This window comes from Quercus robur, chromosome 12, assembly GCF_932294415.1.
Source record: "Quercus robur chromosome 12, dhQueRobu3.1, whole genome shotgun sequence".
NCBI classification, from domain to species: domain Eukaryota; kingdom Viridiplantae; phylum Streptophyta; class Magnoliopsida; order Fagales; family Fagaceae; genus Quercus; species Quercus robur.
The window spans coordinates 30,164,129-30,186,567 of NC_065545.1; the positions used below are offsets into that span (position 1 = coordinate 30,164,129).

The 22,439-nt window shown below is 34.4% G+C and overlaps 4 protein-coding genes across 8 annotated transcripts; all 4 read right to left on the bottom strand.

Annotated features, from left to right (window-relative positions):
* Window positions 1-5,798: 5,798 nt before the first annotated feature.
* On the bottom strand, window positions 5,799-10,131 carry LOC126709326 (ATP-dependent Clp protease proteolytic subunit-related protein 2, chloroplastic). The gene is made up of 9 exons (XM_050409525.1): window positions 9,941-10,131; window positions 9,801-9,844; window positions 9,634-9,706; window positions 8,480-8,600; window positions 7,839-7,976; window positions 7,615-7,731; window positions 6,567-6,635; window positions 6,365-6,460; window positions 5,799-6,126 (listed from the first exon to the last, which is right to left on the bottom strand). The coding sequence occupies exons 1-9, from the start codon at window positions 10,015-10,017 to the stop codon at window positions 5,989-5,991; spliced, it is 873 nt and encodes a 290-aa protein (XP_050265482.1). The 5' UTR covers window positions 10,018-10,131; the 3' UTR covers window positions 5,799-5,988.
* A 1,289-nt stretch (window positions 10,132-11,420) lies between these two features.
* On the bottom strand, window positions 11,421-12,765 carry LOC126708366 (uncharacterized). The gene is made up of 2 exons (XM_050408156.1): window positions 12,660-12,765; window positions 11,421-11,956 (listed from the first exon to the last, which is right to left on the bottom strand). The coding sequence occupies exons 1-2, from the start codon at window positions 12,763-12,765 to the stop codon at window positions 11,421-11,423; spliced, it is 642 nt and encodes a 213-aa protein (XP_050264113.1).
* An 866-nt stretch (window positions 12,766-13,631) lies between these two features.
* On the bottom strand, window positions 13,632-16,654 carry LOC126709501 (general transcription and DNA repair factor IIH subunit TFB5). Of its 5 annotated transcripts, XM_050409757.1 has the most exons (5): window positions 16,478-16,636; window positions 15,939-16,016; window positions 15,547-15,669; window positions 14,451-14,513; window positions 13,632-13,952 (listed from the first exon to the last, which is right to left on the bottom strand). In XM_050409757.1, exons 4-5 carry the CDS (start codon window positions 14,483-14,485, stop codon window positions 13,775-13,777), a joined length of 213 nt encoding a protein of 70 aa, XP_050265714.1. In that variant the 5' UTR covers window positions 14,486-14,513; window positions 15,547-15,669; window positions 15,939-16,016; window positions 16,478-16,636; the 3' UTR covers window positions 13,632-13,774. The 5 variants fall into 5 exon arrangements, with proteins under 5 accessions (XP_050265714.1, XP_050265713.1, XP_050265716.1 ...); XM_050409756.1 differs by having other exon boundaries at window positions 15,547-16,016; XM_050409759.1 differs by lacking the exon at window positions 15,939-16,016 and having other exon boundaries at window positions 16,478-16,631.
* A 4,276-nt stretch (window positions 16,655-20,930) lies between these two features.
* LOC126708367 (uncharacterized) lies at window positions 20,931-21,851 on the bottom strand. The gene has a single exon (XM_050408157.1). It carries the CDS (start codon window positions 21,849-21,851, stop codon window positions 20,931-20,933), a length of 921 nt encoding a protein of 306 aa, XP_050264114.1.
* Between the last annotated feature and the right edge of the window lie 588 nt (window positions 21,852-22,439).

The window sequence follows — 22,439 nt, forward strand, 5'->3', positions numbered from 1 at the left end:
ATACGGATGCGGATACGGCGTAAGGAAATTTCCCAAAAATTACTTAAATCCCAAACAAAATTGCACAATTAGAGTCGGTGTTATTTCCTTCAAGACCCAACCAGAGTGTTGGCTTGATGCTAATTGATGAATTATTACGGAAGCTAATGTTTGATAAAACGAATCCTATAAAAAAAATAAAAAATAAAAACTATATATTTGGACAAATAGTGTCACATGACAAATAGAAATTTGTCCATAACACATCACATCTGACATGTGATAATACACTTAGGACATGTTTAGTAATTACATGTTTGATGACAACATAATAATAAAACTATGAAGACAATAGAATGAAATCATTTTAAATCAAATTTAAGATATACTTTAGGAAATATCTTACTTATATAATTATATTTCCTAAAAAAATAATATTTTTTAAGTTTGAAAGAGAGATTAGTTATTTTTTATGATTTTTTATTTTCATAATTGTTATGTGCATATAGAAAGTAGGTGTATTAAAAATATATTAATTGTAAAAATTAATACACCTACTAAGAAATATTTATTGCATCCCTTTTAGAGATGAATAATTATTCCTTATTTTAAAAAATAGCTATTTATAAGGAATGACTACTTCTTATAATAAAAATATAATCAAACTACTGAATAGCTAAACCATAGGAATAATTATTACATTACAGTGTCTATTATAGTCTACCAAATATAATCCTAAATTAATGGTATGTCTCTTAAAGGTGATAATGCATGTATATATTACTTACTATAATATATATATATATATATATATATGTTGCAATTTATTATTCACATTTGACCATTTGATAATGAACAATGTAATTATAAAATAGAATAGTTATTAAAAAAAAAATGTAATTTAATGGGTTGTCTTTTCTATATATATATATATATCAATGAGTTTTTATATCATCCTTTGTACTCACAACTCCTCATTTTCTTTAGTATTGTAACTCATGCCTACTCATCTCCTCCAAAAACCAAAAAATGAAAACCTTAAATTTTATTAATACACTATAGTTGCACTATATATATATATATATATATATATATATATATATATTAACATATAACACTATGAATTCTAATTGCAACAAAAAAATCATGACAAATGTATGGCTTTGTTAACTTCTCATTCTTTTTCAAGTTATTTTATCTTTTCATTTTCAACATTCTATCAAATTTCTTTCCCTTTTTGAAGTTATTTTCATTTTTATTTGATAAAAAAATAGATAGAAAATAGTTTGTTTTAATGTTGTTGTTGATATTTTTCATAGATAGAAAATTACCAAGAAATTCAACAAATTTTTGAAGCTAAGAGAGAGAGAAACATGCGGAATTCGTGAGTTCCTCTTCTCTTGGTGTTGATGCAATTCTATTTCGAAACTTCCTTTTTAATTAGCGATAAAATGAAAGATACAAAACTTCCCACATCATTTATCTTAATGCGGATTGAGTTCTATTATTGTCAATTAATGTTCTCCATAGCTAAGCTTACAATTGCTTTTCTCAATTTTTGTTAGCAGATCTAATGTCATTTCTATTATCAACTATTGTGTTTAGATTTTTTTTTTCCTTTTTTTTTTTTTTTTGGTTGAAAGAATTTCTTTATTTATTTTAACATATTTGTTACAATTTATTTGAGTATTTACCATATATATATATATAAACAAAACATTCTAATCAAATTCAAACACAAATTAATAGAGGATCACGTAAAATAACAACGTAGAGCATTTGCATCAATAATGCAAATTAGAAAAATAGCTCAATTTACACATTCGAATCCCAGAATCATTCATATCAATCAAGTTAAAGATGTATAAATTTGCAAAGTTATTACCGTAACAGTGTAAATATATATAGTTACTGTAGCTGTGTTTTATTTATTTATTTTTTTCTTTTACCTCTTGCTCTTGCCAGATTCTCTCTCTCTCTCTCTCTCTCTCTCTATATATATATATATATATAAAATAAAAATAGAATGAAAAAAATGAAAAATGATTATTTAAATAAAATAGAATTTAGAATGGATAATTTGATATGGGTGTTTTTGAAAAATGGTTGTGTAAAATAGGAAAAAAAAAAGTAGGTTCTTATCTAAAATAGACTAGAATTTTTGCACAAACTAATGTGAATGCTCTTAATATTGAAGAATATTCCTTCAATCTGGTTGGGCTTTGACGGAAAACTTTGTCCATCTCAATTGTCTATGCACTGCTTGGATACCACCTTGGCCATTGACCCCTTCATAAGTTCCCAAAACTAACATCACCAGATTTTGGGTTGGGCTTGCTTGTATCCACTTGTAGAAGACAGACCAAACCGCTAGTCTTGCCAAAAGGCCATTCTAGTTGTTCATTCTGGAAGGTTGCGAAAATTACTTGCTTGGCATTCAAGAATGAAGAAACTAACTAAATTGGCTTAGCCACGGCTTTTTAATACTTCACGAGGTGTGCTTACTGAGTTTCTACGAAAATGATTGGTATACTACCACCACACTCAATTTAACTTTCTAAGAAAGCCACTCTATTTACTCAAACTCTATAAATTATAGTTCTTCTACACCGAGGACATGACAAAACAAACAACGTGCGGCGCCCATTTTCCAAATTAGTCATAAGAATATAAGATTTATCAAGATATTGATAGTTTGATACAACACTAGGCCATTTTCCATATCAGGGGCATGAGTTTTGTTAACATATTGATACCCCTCTTTCTGTGTTGGGTTGCCATTTTGGTCCTGAACTTGTGGTCATCAAACCGTCAACAACAAAAGCCTCTTGGATTCTCATCTAGTCCTCTTCTTGTGTTTTCATTTTTTAACACAATAATCATTGCCATCCTTATTGGGAATTATAGACCATCTACAGAAGAAGTTGAAGGGGTAATGCCTCCCTTCCTCCCTCAGAATGAAGAAGATAAAGATGCACAAGACGACACAGGGGATTACATTAATGGTAAGCAGGATGAGAACGAGGACGAGGACGAGGATGAGGATGAGGAATATCATGGTTCTGATGGTTATGACGAAGATGATGATGATAATAGTAGTGATGATGAAACTTGTTGGCAAGATGATGAAGAATATGACAATAATTTGGAGAGAAGAATCGAAAGTTTTATTGCTAAGGTCAATGAAGAATGGAGGAAAGAAAGATTAAGGGAGATAAGTTACAAACAGCCGTGATTTGGCTAAACTGGTACAAAGCAGATTAATCCATATCTAGTCTTGTATTGTATGTAAATAGATTCAGCCTAGCATAATGTAGAGCAAACCAATCCCCGTCTCTTTTTCCCTCTAAAATCCTCCCTTTTGATCCGGGGATATGACTCATATTTTTTCTCTTATTGTCAGATGCATCCACCTTGCCGGGACAACAAATGTGCATTGCTAGGACCTAATAATAGAAATCATGTAATTCTAGTTCTTAATTAGCAATACATTGTTTTGTTTATATTTGTATTATTATCTAGCAACTTGAGTGAGTCATGTCTTGATGATAATGAAAATAAATAATAACTAGTCGCTAACCCCTACTATACACGGGAATTCACCTATTTGTGAGGTAGACTAAAATAATTTTATAAAATCTTAAATTGATTAAGAAACTACACCATTATATGATTTGCTTTTGTATGACTTTAATTTGTGTTACAATTTGATGAAGAAGCCATTGCTTGAACATACATTAGCTTACAAAAAAATTGTCAAACAGTTTCAGATATTGCAAAAAAAAAAAAGAAAAAAAACTCAAAAATTCAGATATTAAAACTCTGAAAAATAAAAAAATATTAAAAAAACAGATGATTCACGGCTTAGAAATTATTGAAACAAAACAAAATATATATGCCTGAACAATAGAGAAATATAAGAAAAAGATGTGTTACATTCAAAAGAATAATCCATGGCTATAACTATTAAAAGGAATAAAAAAATTCAGAGCCTACAAATTATAGATAATCTATATATATAATTATATATATGACTACACAACAGAGAAAAATAAAAGTGTTACCATCAAAAAAATAATTCAGATGTCAAAACTTTTGAAAGACCAAAAAATATTAAAGAATCATAAGATTTACTTCCTATAAATTTTTGAAAAAAAACAAAATGTATACGATTACACAATAGAGAAGTATAAAAGAAAAATTGATTACCTTCAAAAGAATAATACTCCCTCCATCTTAATTTGTTTGTCATCTATTCTATTGTGGGATGTCCAAAAATATTGTCATGTTTCTAAAAGTAAAATTTATTAATTTACTAATGTTCCTATTATACCCCTACTTTATTTTCAAAACTATTTGAAATGAAAACTAACAAATATTTAAAAAATCAATCTAATTGGAGAACCTTTTTAGTTGCCTCATTAAGAATAACTCTTTAAAAAAAAGGATAAATTTATTTAAGGGTAGTTTTGTAAACTTATACATTTTTATAAAGCAGACAAGACAATAAATAATGTTTCCTTAAAAAATTTGACTTTTCAAACAAGACAAACAAATTGAGACGGATGGAGTACATGATATAGTCATTGAAGTCTGTTAAACATGTTCAAATATTGCAAAAACTAGCATAAATTCAGATGTTAGAACTTCCAAAATGCCAAAAAAGATATATAATTAAAGAATAAGTTGAAACAATTCAAAAAAATATGACTATTCAAAAGAGAAATCTAAGAAAAAGAAAAAAAATACATGAACTCATAAAGTAATAAGTTTTAAATTTTAATGGGTCTAAACTTTAAACGATAAAAAAATCATATACACATGAAAAACCATAATATATATATATATATATATATTAACAAAGTAGAGGAGAAAAAAATAATAAAAGAAGAGCTCATACCTCTACTTGACTTTAAAATAAATACATATTGGAGTTTGCATTGCTTTTATAATGTTCATGATTAACCTCGCAAATTTGAAGATAAATTATCACCATTTGAGTTTAAGTTGAACTTGTTAGAAAGATAAAGTTCCATTTCTTGTTAAGTTTGGATTTTGGCTGTTGATATCAAAGATTAGCTATCTTTGGGTTGAAGTTGATATTGTTAATTAAAAAAGAGTTCAATAGTTTTGTTTTAAAAAAATGATAATGATGTGGTAAGCACTAGAGAGGTCAATAAAAAGTCAAAGGATTCGATTATATATATATTAGTTGAAGGCCCGTGCATTGTACGGTTTTATGTTAAAACTTGTAAAATATATATAATTATTATAACCAAATAAGTAATTATTATAACGAAAGGAATAAATTGCATTAGTATAACAACCATGAAATATAAAATGATAGCACCTTAATACAAAATTATCTTTTAATATACCAATCGTGCTATAATATCATTTGTAGTTACATGTATCAAACTATTCACATATGAATTTTATATCTAATGAATCTACAATATAAGTGATTTGCAGTATTGTTAACAAAATATTAATGATTAAAATCTTTCTTTGTGAAAATTTGAGTGAGTATGAAGGGGTTTATATTTGTTGAAATTTTTGTTATAAAATTTTAATTGAAATAGAATTTTCAAGCTCTTAAAACATATATCTAATAGAGTTTTACTTAAACTAAACTATTGTAACATTTGATAAGATAATTACACGTTGAAGAGAAATAGTAAATATATAACATATAAAATCTAAAATAAAAAGAAAAATAAAATAGTGATGACATGGAAAATTATACGAGTTTCAGAGGCTTCGGTTTTATATATATAGATGAGTATGCCACTGACAAGAAAGGCAGTGGACAGGGAAGATTCAGACAAAATATTGCTTTCTAAAGGCCCTCGTGGGGCACCATTTATCACAAAATCAGTGCAAGGATAAAAATTCCTATCAAACCATTTCTAACTAGATAGCCAATTATACATGTCAATAAATAAAAACTATGGAAAAATTCTGATCTGCCTAACTGCAATCAGCAAATTCAGTGCTCAAACAAGTATACTAACCAAGCCCTGTTCCAGCATCCCTGGGAGGCGCGTCAGCCTTAATACGGGGTGGCCTAACAATACGATCAATTAGCCCATATTCAAGAGCCTCCTGAGCATTAAAGCGTTTCATCCTGCTTAAGTCTTTGTTAATCTGCAGAAATACATTAACTTGGTTTTTCAAACTGATCATACCCTATATTTTAAGAAATAAAAAGGAATCAACTCAAGGAATGAAGAGAAACAAACTCTACACGATACAAATAAAATTGGCAAGATATGAACTTCAGCTTCTTAGCAGCCATTATTTACAAGAGTAGAGTCTATCTTATATAAGAGTCAAATAGAACAGCCAAGAAGACATCATAGGATTTAGTCTTGAGCAAGCTAACCTTTTCAACAGGCTGGCCAGTTTTCTTAGACAATTCATTAAAAAGGTAATCTCTGATTCTGAGAAGTTCAGTTGCTTCATTATGAATGTCATCAGCCTGACAGAAAATTTCATATATGTATGAATATTGCAAGGAATGAAAAGCCATATTAACAGAAAGTATCTACAATAGGTTTACATGACAAGAGGGTATGCAGTCTCACCTGACCACGAGCAGCTCCAGCAGGAGATTGTAGTGCAATTCTTGAAAGAGGCATTGTAAAGCGGTTACCCTTTTAAGCAAAAATTATGAAAAAGAAATATAGAATTAGATCTTTAGAGTTTAGGCATGTTAGAAAAGGTGAATGCAACCTATACAAACAGCATGTTATACTCAACCCAAGTAGTATTAGTCACAATTAAATTGAAGACAGCTCTATAAATCATCATCAACTAATCAAGTTACATGTATTCTTTTATAGTCATTGTTGCCTCCATGTTTAACATAGCCTTCCTCATTAATTCCACCCATGTTGAAGAAAAAGACTTCAAACTCTTGATGAGTATCCTAATTTCACAATGACACATTTCTATCAAAGAAGTTCATTAAGATGCTGATGCGGGAAGCACAAGCAACAATTTATTTTTATTTAGTTTTATTTCTTTTTGTAAATCAATTGTATTTTTTTTATTTTAGGTCCTATTAGTTTATTAGGTTATTAGTTTCTTAATTTCTATAAGAAATGTTATATTTGTAATAAGGCAATTAGGGTGTCCTACACTAATTAGAATTAGGGTTTAGTATTCCTATATAAACAAAGCATTGTACTCCTATCATGGAGATTATTTTGATGAATGAAAGTTGCTTTTGGTTTTTTTGCTCTGGTGCCAACTCCAGCCAACCCTAGGTGCTGACTTCTAGTGGATTTCCTTTGCTTGGTGCTGACTCCAAGCAAGCCTAAGTGCTGGCTCTTAGGTCTTATCCTTTATTTTCCTGTCTTTTAATTTTTGTGTTGTAAAGTTCCAGTTTCTACTGCGTCAGATACTAACTTAAAATAAGGGAAAACCGTGATATTATAGATCAAAAAGAGAGGAAAAGAACTGTCCACCATCATTCATCACTGATTGAGTAGGTCAAAATGCCTTATTTTAGGTCCAGCTCCCCTGCACTGTGGCATATATAGCATTATAACTTTGTATATCCTCATTGCCTCCATGATAGGGTTGTATAACAATGTTATCACTCCAGATTCTAATAAACAAAATTGTTACCTTTTCTCCAGCTGCCAGAAGAAAGGCTGCTAGATTATAAGCATAGCCCACACAATGGGTGGTGACAGGACTGTTCAAGCTCTGCATGGTGTCATAAATAGCCATGCTTGGAGTAAGCTGCAAACAGAGCAAGTTTTTATCAGGAGAAAAGATCTCACAAATGTCAAAAATATTCAAAAAGAATAAGGATATGATTGTAGATGGCTGGTTTATAACGAACTCACATCTCCACCAGGACCATTGATGTACATATAGAGCTGTTTGGAATTATCAACACTGTCGAGGTACAACATTGTTGCCAGTATTTGGTTGCTGAACTCTTCATCTATATTTTGTCCAATAAAGATAACACGTTCTCGATACTGCATCCCAAGTATGTGAAATTCTTAGAGAAATATAATTAAATGTAAATCAGGTAGAAATCACAAGGAAACTTGAAATGCATATAAATATTAATCTTGAATAGATGAGCCTCCTAGACCCCGGAAAAGTGGGAGCTTTGTGCACTGGGTACGACCTTTTTTTTTTTAATAGATGAGCCATCCAGTATTCAATCCATTTCCTGGCTTACATATTGAATTTCAAGGCCAGATTTTGGAAAAAAACACCAAACCACAAACAATAAACAAAAAGCACTGTTCTTAAATGTTTAAGCAAAAGAAAAAAAGTCAAAAATTTAAAACTCGCAGATGGTAAGATCATTGGACAGAGTCCTTGGCCTAGGAGAATCATGTTCTCTCTCTTCTACAAAAAAGCGACAGCAAACCCCATATTTGCATCATTTCTATGTTATTAACCATAAAAATGAACTTTGGTGAATTCAATTGACTATTTGTTTAACATGGAGTTATTGGCAGTGACTTACAAGGGCATTCCATAGGTCAACCCATTGCCAAGTTCCCTCACCAGGAGTTCTATATGGCACTCTTGGTGTCCCTATAGGCATCATTCTAACTCGTCCTCGTGCTGCTATATGATTATGAGTCCTGCAAACACAGAAGTACATCATACATGCAGTAACATATTACTTTAGCAATTAGGTCAGTTCTTGAAAAAAAAAATCATGCAAATTCAAAAGACATCTCTTTATTCAAGAGGGCTAAACCAAAAAATAGTGTAGAATAGCTCAGATTTTTTTAAGGGTACAAAAGCCATCATGGAAGAACTAAATAAGAGAATGATTAGAAACAATTATCCCGTAAGAGTGGGATACAAAAGAACGACTTCTGAAAGGATGTTTAAAACTTCCAGCTAAAGGGTGAGTTGTACTCTACAAGTAGAAATAATTGCACTCTAAATCAATGTGTTGGGGATATCCAGGACTAAATAACAAAGGCTTATACAACATAAGCAGTCAATTATTGTTTTGAAAAGATACATGAACATAACATCGATCTAGAGATGTCTCGTTCAAAGTACATTCCAAAGTCAATTATTTTTTCTTTTATGAAATGGCGCTATGTCTAGGAACCCAGCAACACTTGAACCTGGGCACTCATTATCACTCACAAAGTAATCAACTAAGACTATGAAAGCAAGTTTAAGATGCAAAAAAAATACAGGCACTTTATAATGGGTTTTACCTAGAGCAATATTGAAAATCAAAATTTCCCTTTCTCCATTTAACCAAACATTCAGAAGGAAACTTAACAAAGATGACATCGAAAAGCAATGACATAAGCAACAGAATTTCCTTTCCATTAATATATTTGAAAGGGAAAATAAATCAAGGATATAAAAACACATTTCTTTGTATGTTAATTTGCTCAGTGAAGCTCAAAATAGTACAATTCAAATAAATCCCATCAAAGAACAAGAAATACCCATATCATTTTGTAATTGGATACATATATTTTTGAAGTGAAAAATTCACGTGCTTCTCATTGCTCCAAAAATTTACTAATGCGCAATCCCAGAAACAGTTCTAGAATATAGAATAATGTTTGAGACCCACCAATTAAATTGCAAAAGATTGAAGGTAACACAAAAATTAGACTATATTATATGCAATTGAGTTACCTGGGTTGCAAGCTCTTATTAACTTTGCCATAGAAATCAGCCGTCAAGTTGGGTATTTTAATACCAAACGGACCTGAACAATTAAGAAAGAAAAAATAAATAAATAAAAGTAGATAAATCACAAAACTAAGGAAGAGAGAGAAAAAGAAAAGGCAAAGTGAGCAAACTTGAAGATTGAAGCTTTAGTCCAGAATAAAGCTTTGTAGTGCAACTGTGAAACATAAAGAAGAATTCATAAATCATTAATTACAATAATTCTCATTGATACAAATTTCTACTACTAGAGAGAGAGAGAGAGAGAGAAAACCTGAGGTGAGGGTGAGAGGCTCTGACTTGGGGTTGAAAACTCGGAGTAGAAGCGGTTGTATGAAGAGAGACTGACATTTTCTCAGAGAGAGTGAAGATTAATGGTTGGGTTCAGAAGGAAGAAGATCGTAGAGAGTGGGTTAGAAAAGAGAAGAGGGCGGATTAGATAGTGCCGGTAGTATTTATAACTTCTGTTTTAAGACTGATATCAGCTGTTGATGGTTAAGCTTTTTGATGGATGAGTCTCTCTTTACTCATGGACCCGAGTAGGCCTAATAATGCTATCGCGACTTAACCCATGGTAAATTGTGACTCGTGAGTGGTCGGGTAAAAATGATAGAACCACTACTTACCTTTTATAACTTTTTACGTGTCCAAGTTGTGATTTTTATCACGGTAATAACATTAGTTTAGGCAATCCTATTTCTCTTTCAAAGCTTTTATTTTATTTTTATTTGCTGGGTGGTCATATATCTATCAATAATGCTTTGAAAACAACTTTATTTTTTCCAACAAATTTCACAATTACTAAAATAGTGTACGGTTAGTAGTGGGCCTATGAGTCTTTCCTTTGTGTTCACCACTCAAAATCAACTACTGCAATAACCATGAGATGTGTTAGAAAAAAAATTGCATCACTTATGTATTTATTTGCCGTCTAATATTTCCCTTCAAAGGCATTGACTATTTGGCAATTAATTTCTGAGGATTTCAAAATTAATTTAAATCACTCCACAAGTACAAAATTCTTATGGAATGAGGAGGGGGGAAGTCTCTAAGAGGGAGTTTCTCACACATTAAATTAGACTAGATTGGTATCTTTATTTTGTATCAATAAATAATAAATAAAAGTTTAGGTCTTACGGTCTTAATGTAGAATTTCGACAAATTTAGTTAAGCTTTTTAACTAAATTTAGATACATGTTTGTAGAGATTAATAAAACACAAAAAAGTATCATTTTTTTTTAAAAAGAAATTAATTTTATTGCAGTTATGTCTTTGATTTTAATTGAAAAACCTAACCCATTGCACCTAGAGAACTATACCCAAATTGTACCATCTTTAGACCTGAGATAAGGTTGAATATGAAGGGATCAAATGGTTATCCAACCATATTTGGTAAGAACTCGAATTGTTAGCAAATTTAAATTTTGTTTTATACTAATTAAGCCCCCGTTAACTTGTATTCAACAGCATTACTCAATTATTTTAATAAGAAAAACTTGGGTTTGAATCTCCTTCCTCAACTTCTTGTAAGCCAAAAAAAAAAGTCAATCCATTCCTTTGCACTCTTTGATTTGAGAATGGAAACATCTGCAACTAATTGTCCACTTGAAATTTCAAATTCAGCCTTAGATGATTTGGCCAAGTTAAATTAGTCTCTTTGAGTGAAAACAACAGCTAGCCAAGTTTTTTTTTTTTTTTTTTTTTTTTTTTTTTTTTTTTTTTTTTTTGAGAAAGAAGAGTAAGACATCAATAAATTAGACCCTAAGGTCAAAAAGAACAAAAGAAGAAATGGCTGGAGGAACATACTCCGTCCAAGCCACAGATGGATAATATAATCTAGCTCTCTGGGCTAAGGCATGCGCCACCGCATTACCTTGCCTGCCAACATGAGAGAAAGAACAACTCACAAAAGAGTCTAGAAGAGACATAATGTCTTTTAAAATATGACCACCCTGGAAATGAGATGAACTCCTATCCTGAAGAAGCTTGATGACCGAAGAAGAATCACCTTCAATGAGCAAGTTATGGAAGCCCAACTCAGAGGAAAACAGCACCGCACGCCGCGCAGCCAGAATCTCCACCAGCTCCGCAGACTGAGGCTTCATAATTTTTTCAGAAAGGGCAGCCAACACCGCACCCTCTGAATTACGGACCACCACACCGAGCCCCGCACAGTCTGACTCCCCAAACAGAGCACCATCAAAGTTAACCTTCACAGCAGGCACACACAGAGGTTTCCATTTAACAACACCCGCAATGCTTCGAGCAGGAGGTCTTCGTACACCAACAGCTAGCCAAGTTAATAGTCATACTTAGAAACAAAAAAGGAAGCATGAGAATCACATATGTATGTACCCCTAGTGCAATTTCATCTAACATGAACTCTATTTAGGGTTGTAAATTAATCAAACCGTTTATGAACAACTTGAAAAAAAGCTTATTTATGGTCATTTATTTAGCAAACAAGTCAAGCTCAAGTTTAAGCTTGACTATTAAACGAGTCAAGATCAAATATTATAATGTGTTCATGAACAAGCTCATGAACATGATACTCGATTTAATTATATATAATATTATATTTTTATAAAAATACTTTGTCTAAAACCATACTTATATAGACTTGAGACTAGATAGTGTAAATTTGTAAATAAGTTCATATGATATCAAATTACTATTATTGTTTATTAATAAAATATAAAGAGTCCATTCGTAGTGGAAATTCATAAATTTGTGAAGGGGTAAATCAAGTAGTTTGGGAATAAACTTGAGCTTGTTTAATAAGAAAATGAACCAAACATGAACATATAATCTTATTTGGTAATGAGCTCTACCTTGATTGTGTTTGAAATTAAATTAAATGAACAAGCCCATGCTCAGCTCATTTACAATCCTAAGTTGATCATTTTGTGAGATTTAAGAGACATAAATGCATTAGCCTAAAAACTGATGGCAAGATAAGGATGATAGCTCCAGATGCTTGCTACCCAATATACCAATCGCAGGTGACATAGTCAAGTTTTTCGAATAGACTTCGATCACATATTGGCAAAAGGTTCGATCAGTGAGAATTGCCAGACCACCAAGAAAGTAACTTCTCATTTCTCATTGACACTGAAGGCCTAGACAACAAAGCTAACAAAATGAGAGTCTGCTACCCTTTCTACCTCCCCAGTCTATAACTTTGAAATTTAAGTGCTTCTTCCCGTAACATTTCAAGAGCTTGCACATCATGACTGCCACATCCGGCCAAACCCACCAAGAGATATTGCTCTGTTAGTGCTAGTTATGGCATTAAAGCTAGTATGATACAATTCATATGATATATATGTACTTATGTATCGAATAATTCATAAGCACTTACAATATGATTTTACGATAAGAAACTTTATAGACAATTATGACAATAGTTATGTCACTACAAGACATAAACATGACCAGGTTCTTTCAGCACCACTGACGCATTTAAAATAACCAAAAAAAAAAAAAAAAAATCACACTTTAAAACATTGCACTCCTCCCTACAAGCCTACATCTTAACAATTAAATACTTTCTTCCCCAAGCCACCAACCATCCAGGCTTTTGCCAATGAGCTCCAGCTCAACTGATACCACCTCCTCTGTGAGGTCATGAATTCAAAACTCATCAGTGTTTTCTTCCCCATGCTTTTCAACTATTTCAAGAGCTTGTACATTGTACCTGCTACATCTGGTCAAACTCACCAAGAGATGTTACTCATCCGGTGAAATAGTTATGGCACTATAACCAGACCATCAGTTTTGTTTTCACAAACTTCACTGCCAGTTCAAGAACACTGCAAAAACTTGGTTCAATCGCAAATGAACTCCAATAAAAAGGAAGGGGCAAGCATTATTCAGCAGAAAGTACGTTTAAATCCATTAGCGTCTTACCAAAAGTTAACACATAAACAAAGGGAGCAACTCATGTGCAATTCATATGCAACAGATAAGAGAAGCAATATAAAATGACTTGACATATAAGTTGCACAGGTTTTTATGATACATGCCCATCATCATTTACGAAAGATCTTCATTGATGGACAATAGAAAATAATAAAATAAGAAAATAAGAAAAAGAAAAAAGAAAGAATCAATTTGGCTTCTCATATGAATTCTGGTCTCTAAACTCCGCAATGGCACTTCGTATCATTTCAGCCACGTGGGGTTGCACAAAAAGGTGAGTGCTATCCAGAACTTGTATTATGAACTTCTGTGATGCAGGCAATGAGGCATTGTAATTTATGATGAATTGTGCCATTGGTATGTCACTGCAAGAGAGAACCATGACCAGGATCTTTCAGCATCAATGACACATTTTATAAGAGGACAATAACATGAAACAAAAATTCTGTGGGCGTGAAAACGCCTTCCTCACCATTCATTAGTTCAATTATTGGATTGAGAGGCAATTGATGCCTTCAAATGATCACATAATGATACTAATCAGAATCCAACTAATAGATTAACATTTTTGGATTGCTCAATGATAATCAACTAAAAAACATTCCAAATGCAAAAAATCATGCTGTAAACATATTCCAAGCAATATGAACAGTCAAAAATCTGATGTTTGATGTTTCAGTTAACCGTTTTTGAGCTTTAAATGGATGTAAGATGCAACGAAGTGGTGTCTCCAGCGAAAAAGAGAACCTAGTTCGCCAAGAGAAGAATACTCAATTAACTAAAAACGCACACACCCATGCACAGAGTGAGCAGTCAGTCCTTGACATAATTGGCAATGCTTCAGTATAGAAAAGGTATCATACCAGGAAATGAACAGTCCTTTAGTGGCGTTAACCATTGTATATCAGCAACCTCAGACCTTTTAACTGCAAAATGAACAGATACCAACAGACAAGATCACCATGTTACAATCACAATAGCACATACAAAACAAGGACTTTCATTTTAATATGTTGCACAAACTACATAAGAGATTCATCCAAATCAATAACAAAAGTCTCATTGTATGTGCAATGGCAGTCCACGAATAACACAGCCACAGCCACACCCAAAACAGCAAATTATAAACCAGTTTGACATGTGGAAATGGCCAACTCATACATAATTAAACTATGATAATTACAGAATTACCCTTTAATTAAAATAAATATATAAAGTCATGTTATGACACCATGACACACACAAATCAAACAAATACAAATACAGAAATGTATGATTTTTATTACATTATATGTGACCACCAAAGGGTCCTATCGTTCTTTTATTTTTACTAGTGACATGTCTTTTCATTGGAAAAACATCTGGAGGACGAAGGTGCCACCTAGAGTTGCTTTCTTTTTGTAAACTGCAGCATTGGGGGAAATTTTAGATCATGGATATAATCCGCAGCAAAGACACCTGTTTGTGCTAGATTGGTATTATATGTGCAAATGTAGTGAGGAGTCTGTGGACCATTTACTCCTACACTGTCCTATTGCTAAAAAGTTGTGGACTATCATGTTCAGTTTATTTGGAATTCCATGCGTAAAAGAATTAGGATAAATTACATTTCAAACCTTATGTTATTTCATATCAAACCTAGAGTTCCAAATTTTGCATTTAAAACTTATTCTTCATCTTTTTTTCCTTTTATTTTTTGATAATCAAGTTAGGTTTCATTCAAAACAAGCAGGACAACCTGGATAGCCAGCAACAACATCCGAGAGGAAACCAACTTACAAAAACAACCAAAACCAAAAGCAAAGCACAGCCTGCACAGCACCTAACCACACTTAATACAAGAAGAGAACAAAAACACACCAATCAATCAAGAGACAAGACAAAAAAAACTAACTATACAGACTGGTAAAGCATAATACAACTTCAGTTACGTGACTTGAGAATAGAATCTGCAATTACCCTGTTATGACAAATGTCTCAGTTAAGCCTAGAGTTGGGATACTGCTTGTTGCCCTCAATTCAAGCTTTGACTTGCTTTCTGATCACCTCACCAATCTGGTCCTTTGTTAAATTATTCATCATCTAACATAACAAAATGAACCATCTAGTTATGCAATATCGTTGCCTCTGCACAAATCTGTCTCGATTCAATCCGTCTCATACTCTCATCCTGTCCTGTATGAGTTTTCCCCACCACCATGAGGGGATGGGAGGGATTTCCCTACCCCACCCTGAGTGTGTGTAGATATATACTTATTTATATTATAATATAAATTCAAATTATTTATGTATATAATCTAATATTTTTACACATATCTTATTACTATCCAAAAATGAAAAAACTGGTCTACCTCTCTCAATAATCTCACCACCACCTATTCCCCTTCTTTTTCATCTCACTTGTGCTCGTTTGGCATCCTGTTTTGAATCTGCATTTTTTTCAAAGTTCAGATTTTTTTTAAGCATTCTATTTTCCAAAAACTGAAAAAATAAGTTGTACCAAATGGGCACACTCTAATTGGTGAATGAAACAAAATATATCAGTGCCGGTAAATAATGGTGTACCGTTTCAAGTTATCACTATCTAGACAGCAACCAACAACAGTGTAATCATAAGACCCAGCCACCAAATCACCATAATACTCCAATTTATACAACCCGAGGTATCAAGGACTAACTACAACTGGACCAAATATATGAGGACAGATAGCTTTCATTAAGCTATACCCATCACGGTTTGCAGCAAATTCAAGAAATTAAGATCAATATCAAGCACGAAATCATTCAAAATTACAATGAAAGATGTCCATAACTCAGAGATAAACAGCAGTACAAAAACCCCGGTGAAGAGATTAGCCTAAAAAATAAAAAGCATAGGAAAGTAGCAAACCTTGGTGGTGGCGTTGATAAGCGGCAAAGATTGAGGCCGCGGAGACGGAGAGAGAATGTGAGAGCAGCGAGCAATCTATGTGAGAGTTTTGAGTTTGCTGTTGGATGAGAGTGGGCTTATTGTTTGTGGGTGGGCTTTAGCCGTTGATGGCAATGAAGTGGAAATGGAAGGTGGAGATTGAGATCATAATTGCGTCTTTGAGGAGTTGAGGATTTTTTTTTATCATTTAAAAAATATATATTTATTTAAAATATATTTACTTTTATAATGATTTGGTTATTTATTTTTTTTATTTATTTTTAATTAAGATATGAAAATTTATTTTTAAAATTTTTAATAAATGTTATAAATTATTATAATATTTACTATTGGCTAAACCCCGATTGGACCAAAGGGGCAAAAATCACTAATTTTTTCGATTTTTTATCCAATTTGGTTTTTAAAACTATGATAATAACTAGTCTCATGCCTCATAGTGTGTTCTAAGAGGGTTTTTTTTTTTTTTTTTTTTGGTTTAATACTCTAATGTCAAAACTTTCCCTTCATCCCAATTTGAGGTTTATGTGTTTGTCCAACAATATTTTTGCATTTTCCAATCACTTATATTGTTAGGAGTGTGATATTACACCCACACAAGCTAATGATTTCAATGCAATTACAATTATAAACTTTTTTTAAAAAAAAATTTAAGAAATAAATGAATTAAGGACAAATTTGACAATTTATTATTATTAATACAAGTAGAAATCCTCTCCTCCCCTCCAAATTCTCCACCAAAAAGAAAAAAGAAAAAAAGAGTTCTATTAGGATTATAACTCTTTTATAACGGTTTTATTTTCACACCACAACCATGGATTTAATTTGGTTTGATGATGTTAGCCTTGGCCGCATTGAAATATTAACACTTCATTTGTCAATTAAATTTTGTACATTAATTTTATTTTTTTGCTAAAATATTATTACTATTTTATTTTCTTCTCTCTCCCTCTCTTCTTCTTCTTCTTCTTTTTTTTTTTTTTTTTTTTTTTTAGAGAAAGGTAAGTGAATTTTATTGAACTAAATCAAGTTGGAATACATCTTCCAAATCATTGGGTAGCTCTTCTACCCATACATCCGTGTCTGTAGATAGAACTGCTTTCCTAGCTAGGGCCTGGGCCAAGTTATTACCCTCCCTGCGGACATGTTGAAAATTACAACTTACTAAAGTAGAGTTGTTGCATCGGATCTCCTCTATAATGTGACCAAATAGTGTGTGGTATGCCCCCTTTGTATTAATAGCTGGAATGCCCCCTTCGTATTAATAACTTTTTTTTTTTTTTTGGGTAAACAGACGATGAAAACAAAAACTAACCAAATACAGCAGGATCAGTACACATCCTGTTAAAGTACACACCATTCAAATCATCCTCAAGTGCATTGCTAATGTCCACAGGTGGATTAGCAAAAGAAATAAACTCAAAGTCCTGAAAAGCACCCATCCTAGCAAGCAAATCCGCACAACGGTTGGCTTGGCGATAACAATGGTTGAACTGAATCTGCTGGAAGTGTGCTGCCAACTACTTGCAATCATCCAATATGGGAGAAATAACATTATTCACAAAATCATTGTCCCTCAAAACAGCCACCACTGCTTGAGCATCCATTTCAACAATAAGGGAATGAATATTTAAATTGCAGCACAAAAGGAGACCCTCTCGCAGCCCCCATAACTCTGCTATGAAGCTATTTGTTGAGCCAATGTGTCTAGTAAAGCCTGCAACCCACTCCCCTTGCTCATCCCTTACTAAGCCACCACAACCAGCTCTATTCGAACCTCCCAAACAAGATCCATCAATGTTTAATTTTTTCCAGCCTGTTGGAGGCCTTTCCCAGCGAAGTCTCCTACTGATTTTTTGAATCGGGCTCCTAGGAGAATGCACACAGTAGACAAATTCTAAAACTTGGTTCAAAATCTCCTTAGGCAGATTCTGGTTCAGTATTTTCCCATTAAAAACAACCATGTTTCGGCTTTTCCATATATACCACATAGCAAAGGAAAAGGTGATTTTCCAGGGGGTTTTCCTTGGGCACTGTTGAGGCTGGTTTTCCCATTAAGGTTTATCCAATCTTGAATATTACTACTCCAAAAATCTTGATTAGAAGTGCTCACACCTAGCTGCATCCAAACTCTTTTAACCCAAGAACAATCCCTCAAGGCATGAATGATTTATTCGGGTTCCCTATGGCAAATGGGACATAACTCATCAACTACCACCCCTCTCCTAGTAAGGCAACTTTTAACTCCTATGTTGTTATGTTGGCACATCCAGAGGAATGTTCGGATTTTGGGCAACGTTTCGAGCTTCCAAATCCAACCAGAACTGAAGGGGGGAACAATCTCATCAGCCGTTACAAAGGAATAGGCACTCTTAAGGTCAAAAGTTTCCCTCGGGCTGCTTGACCAAGCTAGAGTATCCTGCCCTCTACTCGCAATAGGAATGGGGGTGGCTTGGATGATGGACTTGACCTAAGGAGGGAGGTCAAAAGGAATCCACCCCCAATCCCAACTCAAGTCTGAAATGATATCCCATACCTTCCCTTGATCCGCTCCTCGAGTTAGTGGACCTTGTAGCATACAGCGAAGAGGCCCTTTACCTATCTAATTATCCCACCAAAAACTGAGATTACTATCCCTTCCAATCGTCTACATGCTGCCCTCATTAAAAGTACCCCTCCCTTTTTTAACGACTTTCCAAGTCTGCAAACAAGGTAGCCTGTCCACATTGATAGAGCTGATCCTCCTTTGACTATAGTACTTTTGCCTTAAGACTTGGGCCCACAAGTCTTCCTTTTCAACATGCAACCTCCAATTAAGTTTGGCCAGCAATGCGGTGTTTTTGCCCTTAGCAGATTGCAAACCAAGACCCCCCTCCTTCTTTGGTTTCATTACCTTTTGCCAACCCACCCAATGAATCTTCTTGGCTGACTCCGATGAACCCCAAAGAAAATTCATATTCACCCGATCAACTCCCTCAAGGATTTTATTAGGAATGTGAGTGCATTACATGACATATGCAGGAAAAGCCGCTGAGGAAGCTTGGATAAAAACTGCCCGGCCAGCTAAAGAGAGCAAGTTTGCTTTCCAACCTGCTAACTTATTTTTCACCCTATCAAGAATGAAGTTAAAATCTTGAGAGGTAGATTCGGGGTGCTTAATGGGAATTCCAAGGTACTTGCCAAGAGAGGGGGTTGAGGCAAAACCAAGGATATCACAAAAAGACTCACTAGAGTCCTTATCCACATTTGGCGAGAAGTAAACTTTAGACTTAGCATCACTTACAGATTGACCCGAGACACTGCAGAACACATCAATAACATCCCTCACAGCTAAGCAATTGGTGTGATCAGCTTTGGCAAATAAGACCAAGCCGTCTGCAAAAAATAAATGTGAGAAAGCCGGTCCACCACACGATGCCTTCACGAACTGCCAAAGCTTAGCGTTACACTTTTCTTCAATAAGTTGACCAAAAAACTCCATACAAAGAATGAATAAGTATGGAGATAGTAGGTCTCCCTGCCTTATGCCTCTCGAAGGGTGGATCGGATCAAGAGCTTCTTCGTTAAATAAAACAGAGGTCGATACCGTGGAAATGCAACTCATAATAATGTCAATCAAACAAGCTGGCAAATTTGCCCTAATGAGCATGTCTCTTATGAAGTTCCACTCCAATTTATCATATGTCTTTTCAAGATCAATCTTGATAGCCATGTACCCCACCTTCCCTTTCTTCCTACTAAGAGTATGAATGATTTCTTGCACTATGATCGCATTATCAATGCCCTTCCTTCCCGGGACAAAGGCTGTTTGAAGGGGAGAGACAAGCTTGTCCAAGTAAGGTCTAAGTCTAGCAACAATGATCTTTGTGATAATCTTGTACACGGTATTGCACAAACTAATGGGCCTATAGTTATTCAACGTCTCAGGGCTTTGAATCTTTGGAATTAATGTAATAAGACTTCTATTCAAGTATTCCGGAACAACCCTTTTCGTAAAAACCTTCTTTACTACATCAACCACTGAGTTGCCCACAATCAACCAAAATCTATGAAAGAAACCAGCATGCAAACCATCCGGTCTCGGAGCTTTGAAAGCTTTTAAAGACCAAAGGGCAGATTTTATCTCTTCTTCCAAAGCAATCCCACCAATACTCTCCCTCTCCTCATTTGTTAAGCTAGCCTGCCATTGGGAAATATCTAGAACAACCCAAGAGCTCGAGACAAAAGAAGAAGTATAAATACTATTGAATTCGCTTCTAACAATCTCCTTTACAGCACTCTCTTCATGCACCCACTCCCCCATAGCATCCTTGATGGCTAAGATCTGGTTCCTTTTTCTTCTAACAAGGGTGGACACATGATAAAAATTAGTGTTACGGTCACCTTGATTCATCCAGTTGACATGGGACTTTAAAGCCTAAAGCTCTTCTTCTTGGTTCAGCACACAATCTAACTCCTTGAGAAGCTCATCTTCCAAATTTACAAGGAAAGTAAAGGGCCTCACAGATAAGGCCCGTTGAATCCCATTAATCCTAGCCATGATGTTCTTCTTCCTAGTGAAGATATTACCAAAATGAGAGCCATTCCACCTTATTGCTGCCTGGGTAAATCTGTTAACTACATCTCCTAATGCGGGAGAATCTCTCCTCGCTTGAGAAACAATAGAAGGGAAAGATGGCTCGAATAACCAGCAAGTTTGGAATCTAAAAGGACTCTTTCTACCCCTATTAATTCTCGATTGCAACTCTAACAGAATAGGGCAGTGATCAGAATGGCATCTGGTAAGATGGACAACCCGAGCTTCCGGATACAGTAAACACCAGTTGGGGTTAACAAAAACACTATCTATTCTTTCTTGGATTAGAGCTTGGACTTCTCTTTTGTTAGTCCAAGTGAATCGGGGACCCAAAAAACCAATGTCAATCATGTTACATTTATCCAAACACTCCTTAAAAAGCAGCGACCTACTAACACTCACTGCCCTTCCCCCAAATTCATCATCCTCCGACAGAGGTTCATTGAAATCACCCGCCAACACCCAAGGCAAATTATGCAACTCACCAATATTAATAAGGTTATTCCATAAAATATGTCTTTCTGCAGTTCTAGGACTAGCATACATAGCAGTAAAAAGCCAGCTAGAATTAGAATTTCGTACCTTAACTGTTGCATGAATTTCCTGCTCAGTATCAGCCAGCGGAGTGACATCCACTCTATCTGAATCCCACAGCATCCAGAGACCACCCGTAAACCCAATAGTGTCTGTATGCACTGAGCCATCAAAAGGCAGTCTGTCAATGATTGCCTTTGCCCTGCCACCCCCAACACGGGTTTCCATTATTACCAAGATCGCTGGGTTATGAGTCCGAACCAGCTCGTCAATATATTTTTGAAAACAGGGCTTTGACACCCCTCTATAATTCCAAACTATAATATTCATGGGGAAAGAAGAGATTGGGATGGGGCACTCATTGAAGGCCGGCACCATCATTACCGCTTCCCTCGAGATCCATCCGGTCCGCAGCACACCCATTACCTTCTCTTGCGAAGCCACATGAAGACTGAACAGTCTGACACTCAAGAGGCTCGGGTAATATAGTTGTATTGTCACCATCCTCTGCTCGAATCAACACTTCGCTGGGGCCACTAGGTTCACTCTCTTTGTGCTCATCTCCATCAGCAAGTGGTTGCTCTTCCATGTTCGTCGGCAAAGTACCCTGAACCAACCCATGGTTCGAATCGGGTTCGCACAAGCTATGGCAAGAGACACTTCGAGACTCTCGGTGATCTCGCCCTTTAAATTGACAACCCAAATTTGGGTAAGGTGCAGCAGTGAACTTAAACCCCGATGAGCCCTATGGTTGTTGGTTGCCATTGCAATTTAGAGCAGTTTGGTCTTGGGCATGGTGAGTCAGGGAAAGAACTT

Coding starts and splice junctions, on each gene's coding strand:
- LOC126708366 (XM_050408156.1), bottom strand. CDS start 12,765: ATGAGAAGTTACTTTCTTGGTGGTCTGGCAATTCTCACTGATCGAACC. Junction 11,957..12,659: donor GACTATGTCACCTGCGATTG/GTATATTGGGTA, acceptor TAACTTGGCTAG/CTGTTGGTGTACGAAGACCT.
- LOC126708367 (XM_050408157.1), bottom strand. CDS start 21,851: ATGGAAACCCGTGTTGGGGGTGGCAGGGCAAAGGCAATCATTGACAGA.
- LOC126709501 (XM_050409758.1), bottom strand. CDS start 14,485: ATGGTTAACGCCACTAAAGGACTGTTCATTTCCTG. Junction 13,953..14,450: donor AAAGGACTGTTCATTTCCTG/GTATGATACCTT, acceptor TCTCTCTTGCAG/TGACATACCAATGGCACAAT.
- LOC126709326 (XM_050409525.1), bottom strand. CDS start 10,017: ATGTCAGTCTCTCTTCATACAACCGCTTCTACTCCGAGTTTTCAACCC. Junction 9,707..9,800: donor ACTAAAGCTTCAATCTTCAA/GTTTGCTCACTT, acceptor TTAATTGTTCAG/GTCCGTTTGGTATTAAAATA. Junction 6,127..6,364: donor CTGGCCAGCCTGTTGAAAAG/GTTAGCTTGCTC, acceptor GTATTTCTGCAG/ATTAACAAAGACTTAAGCAG.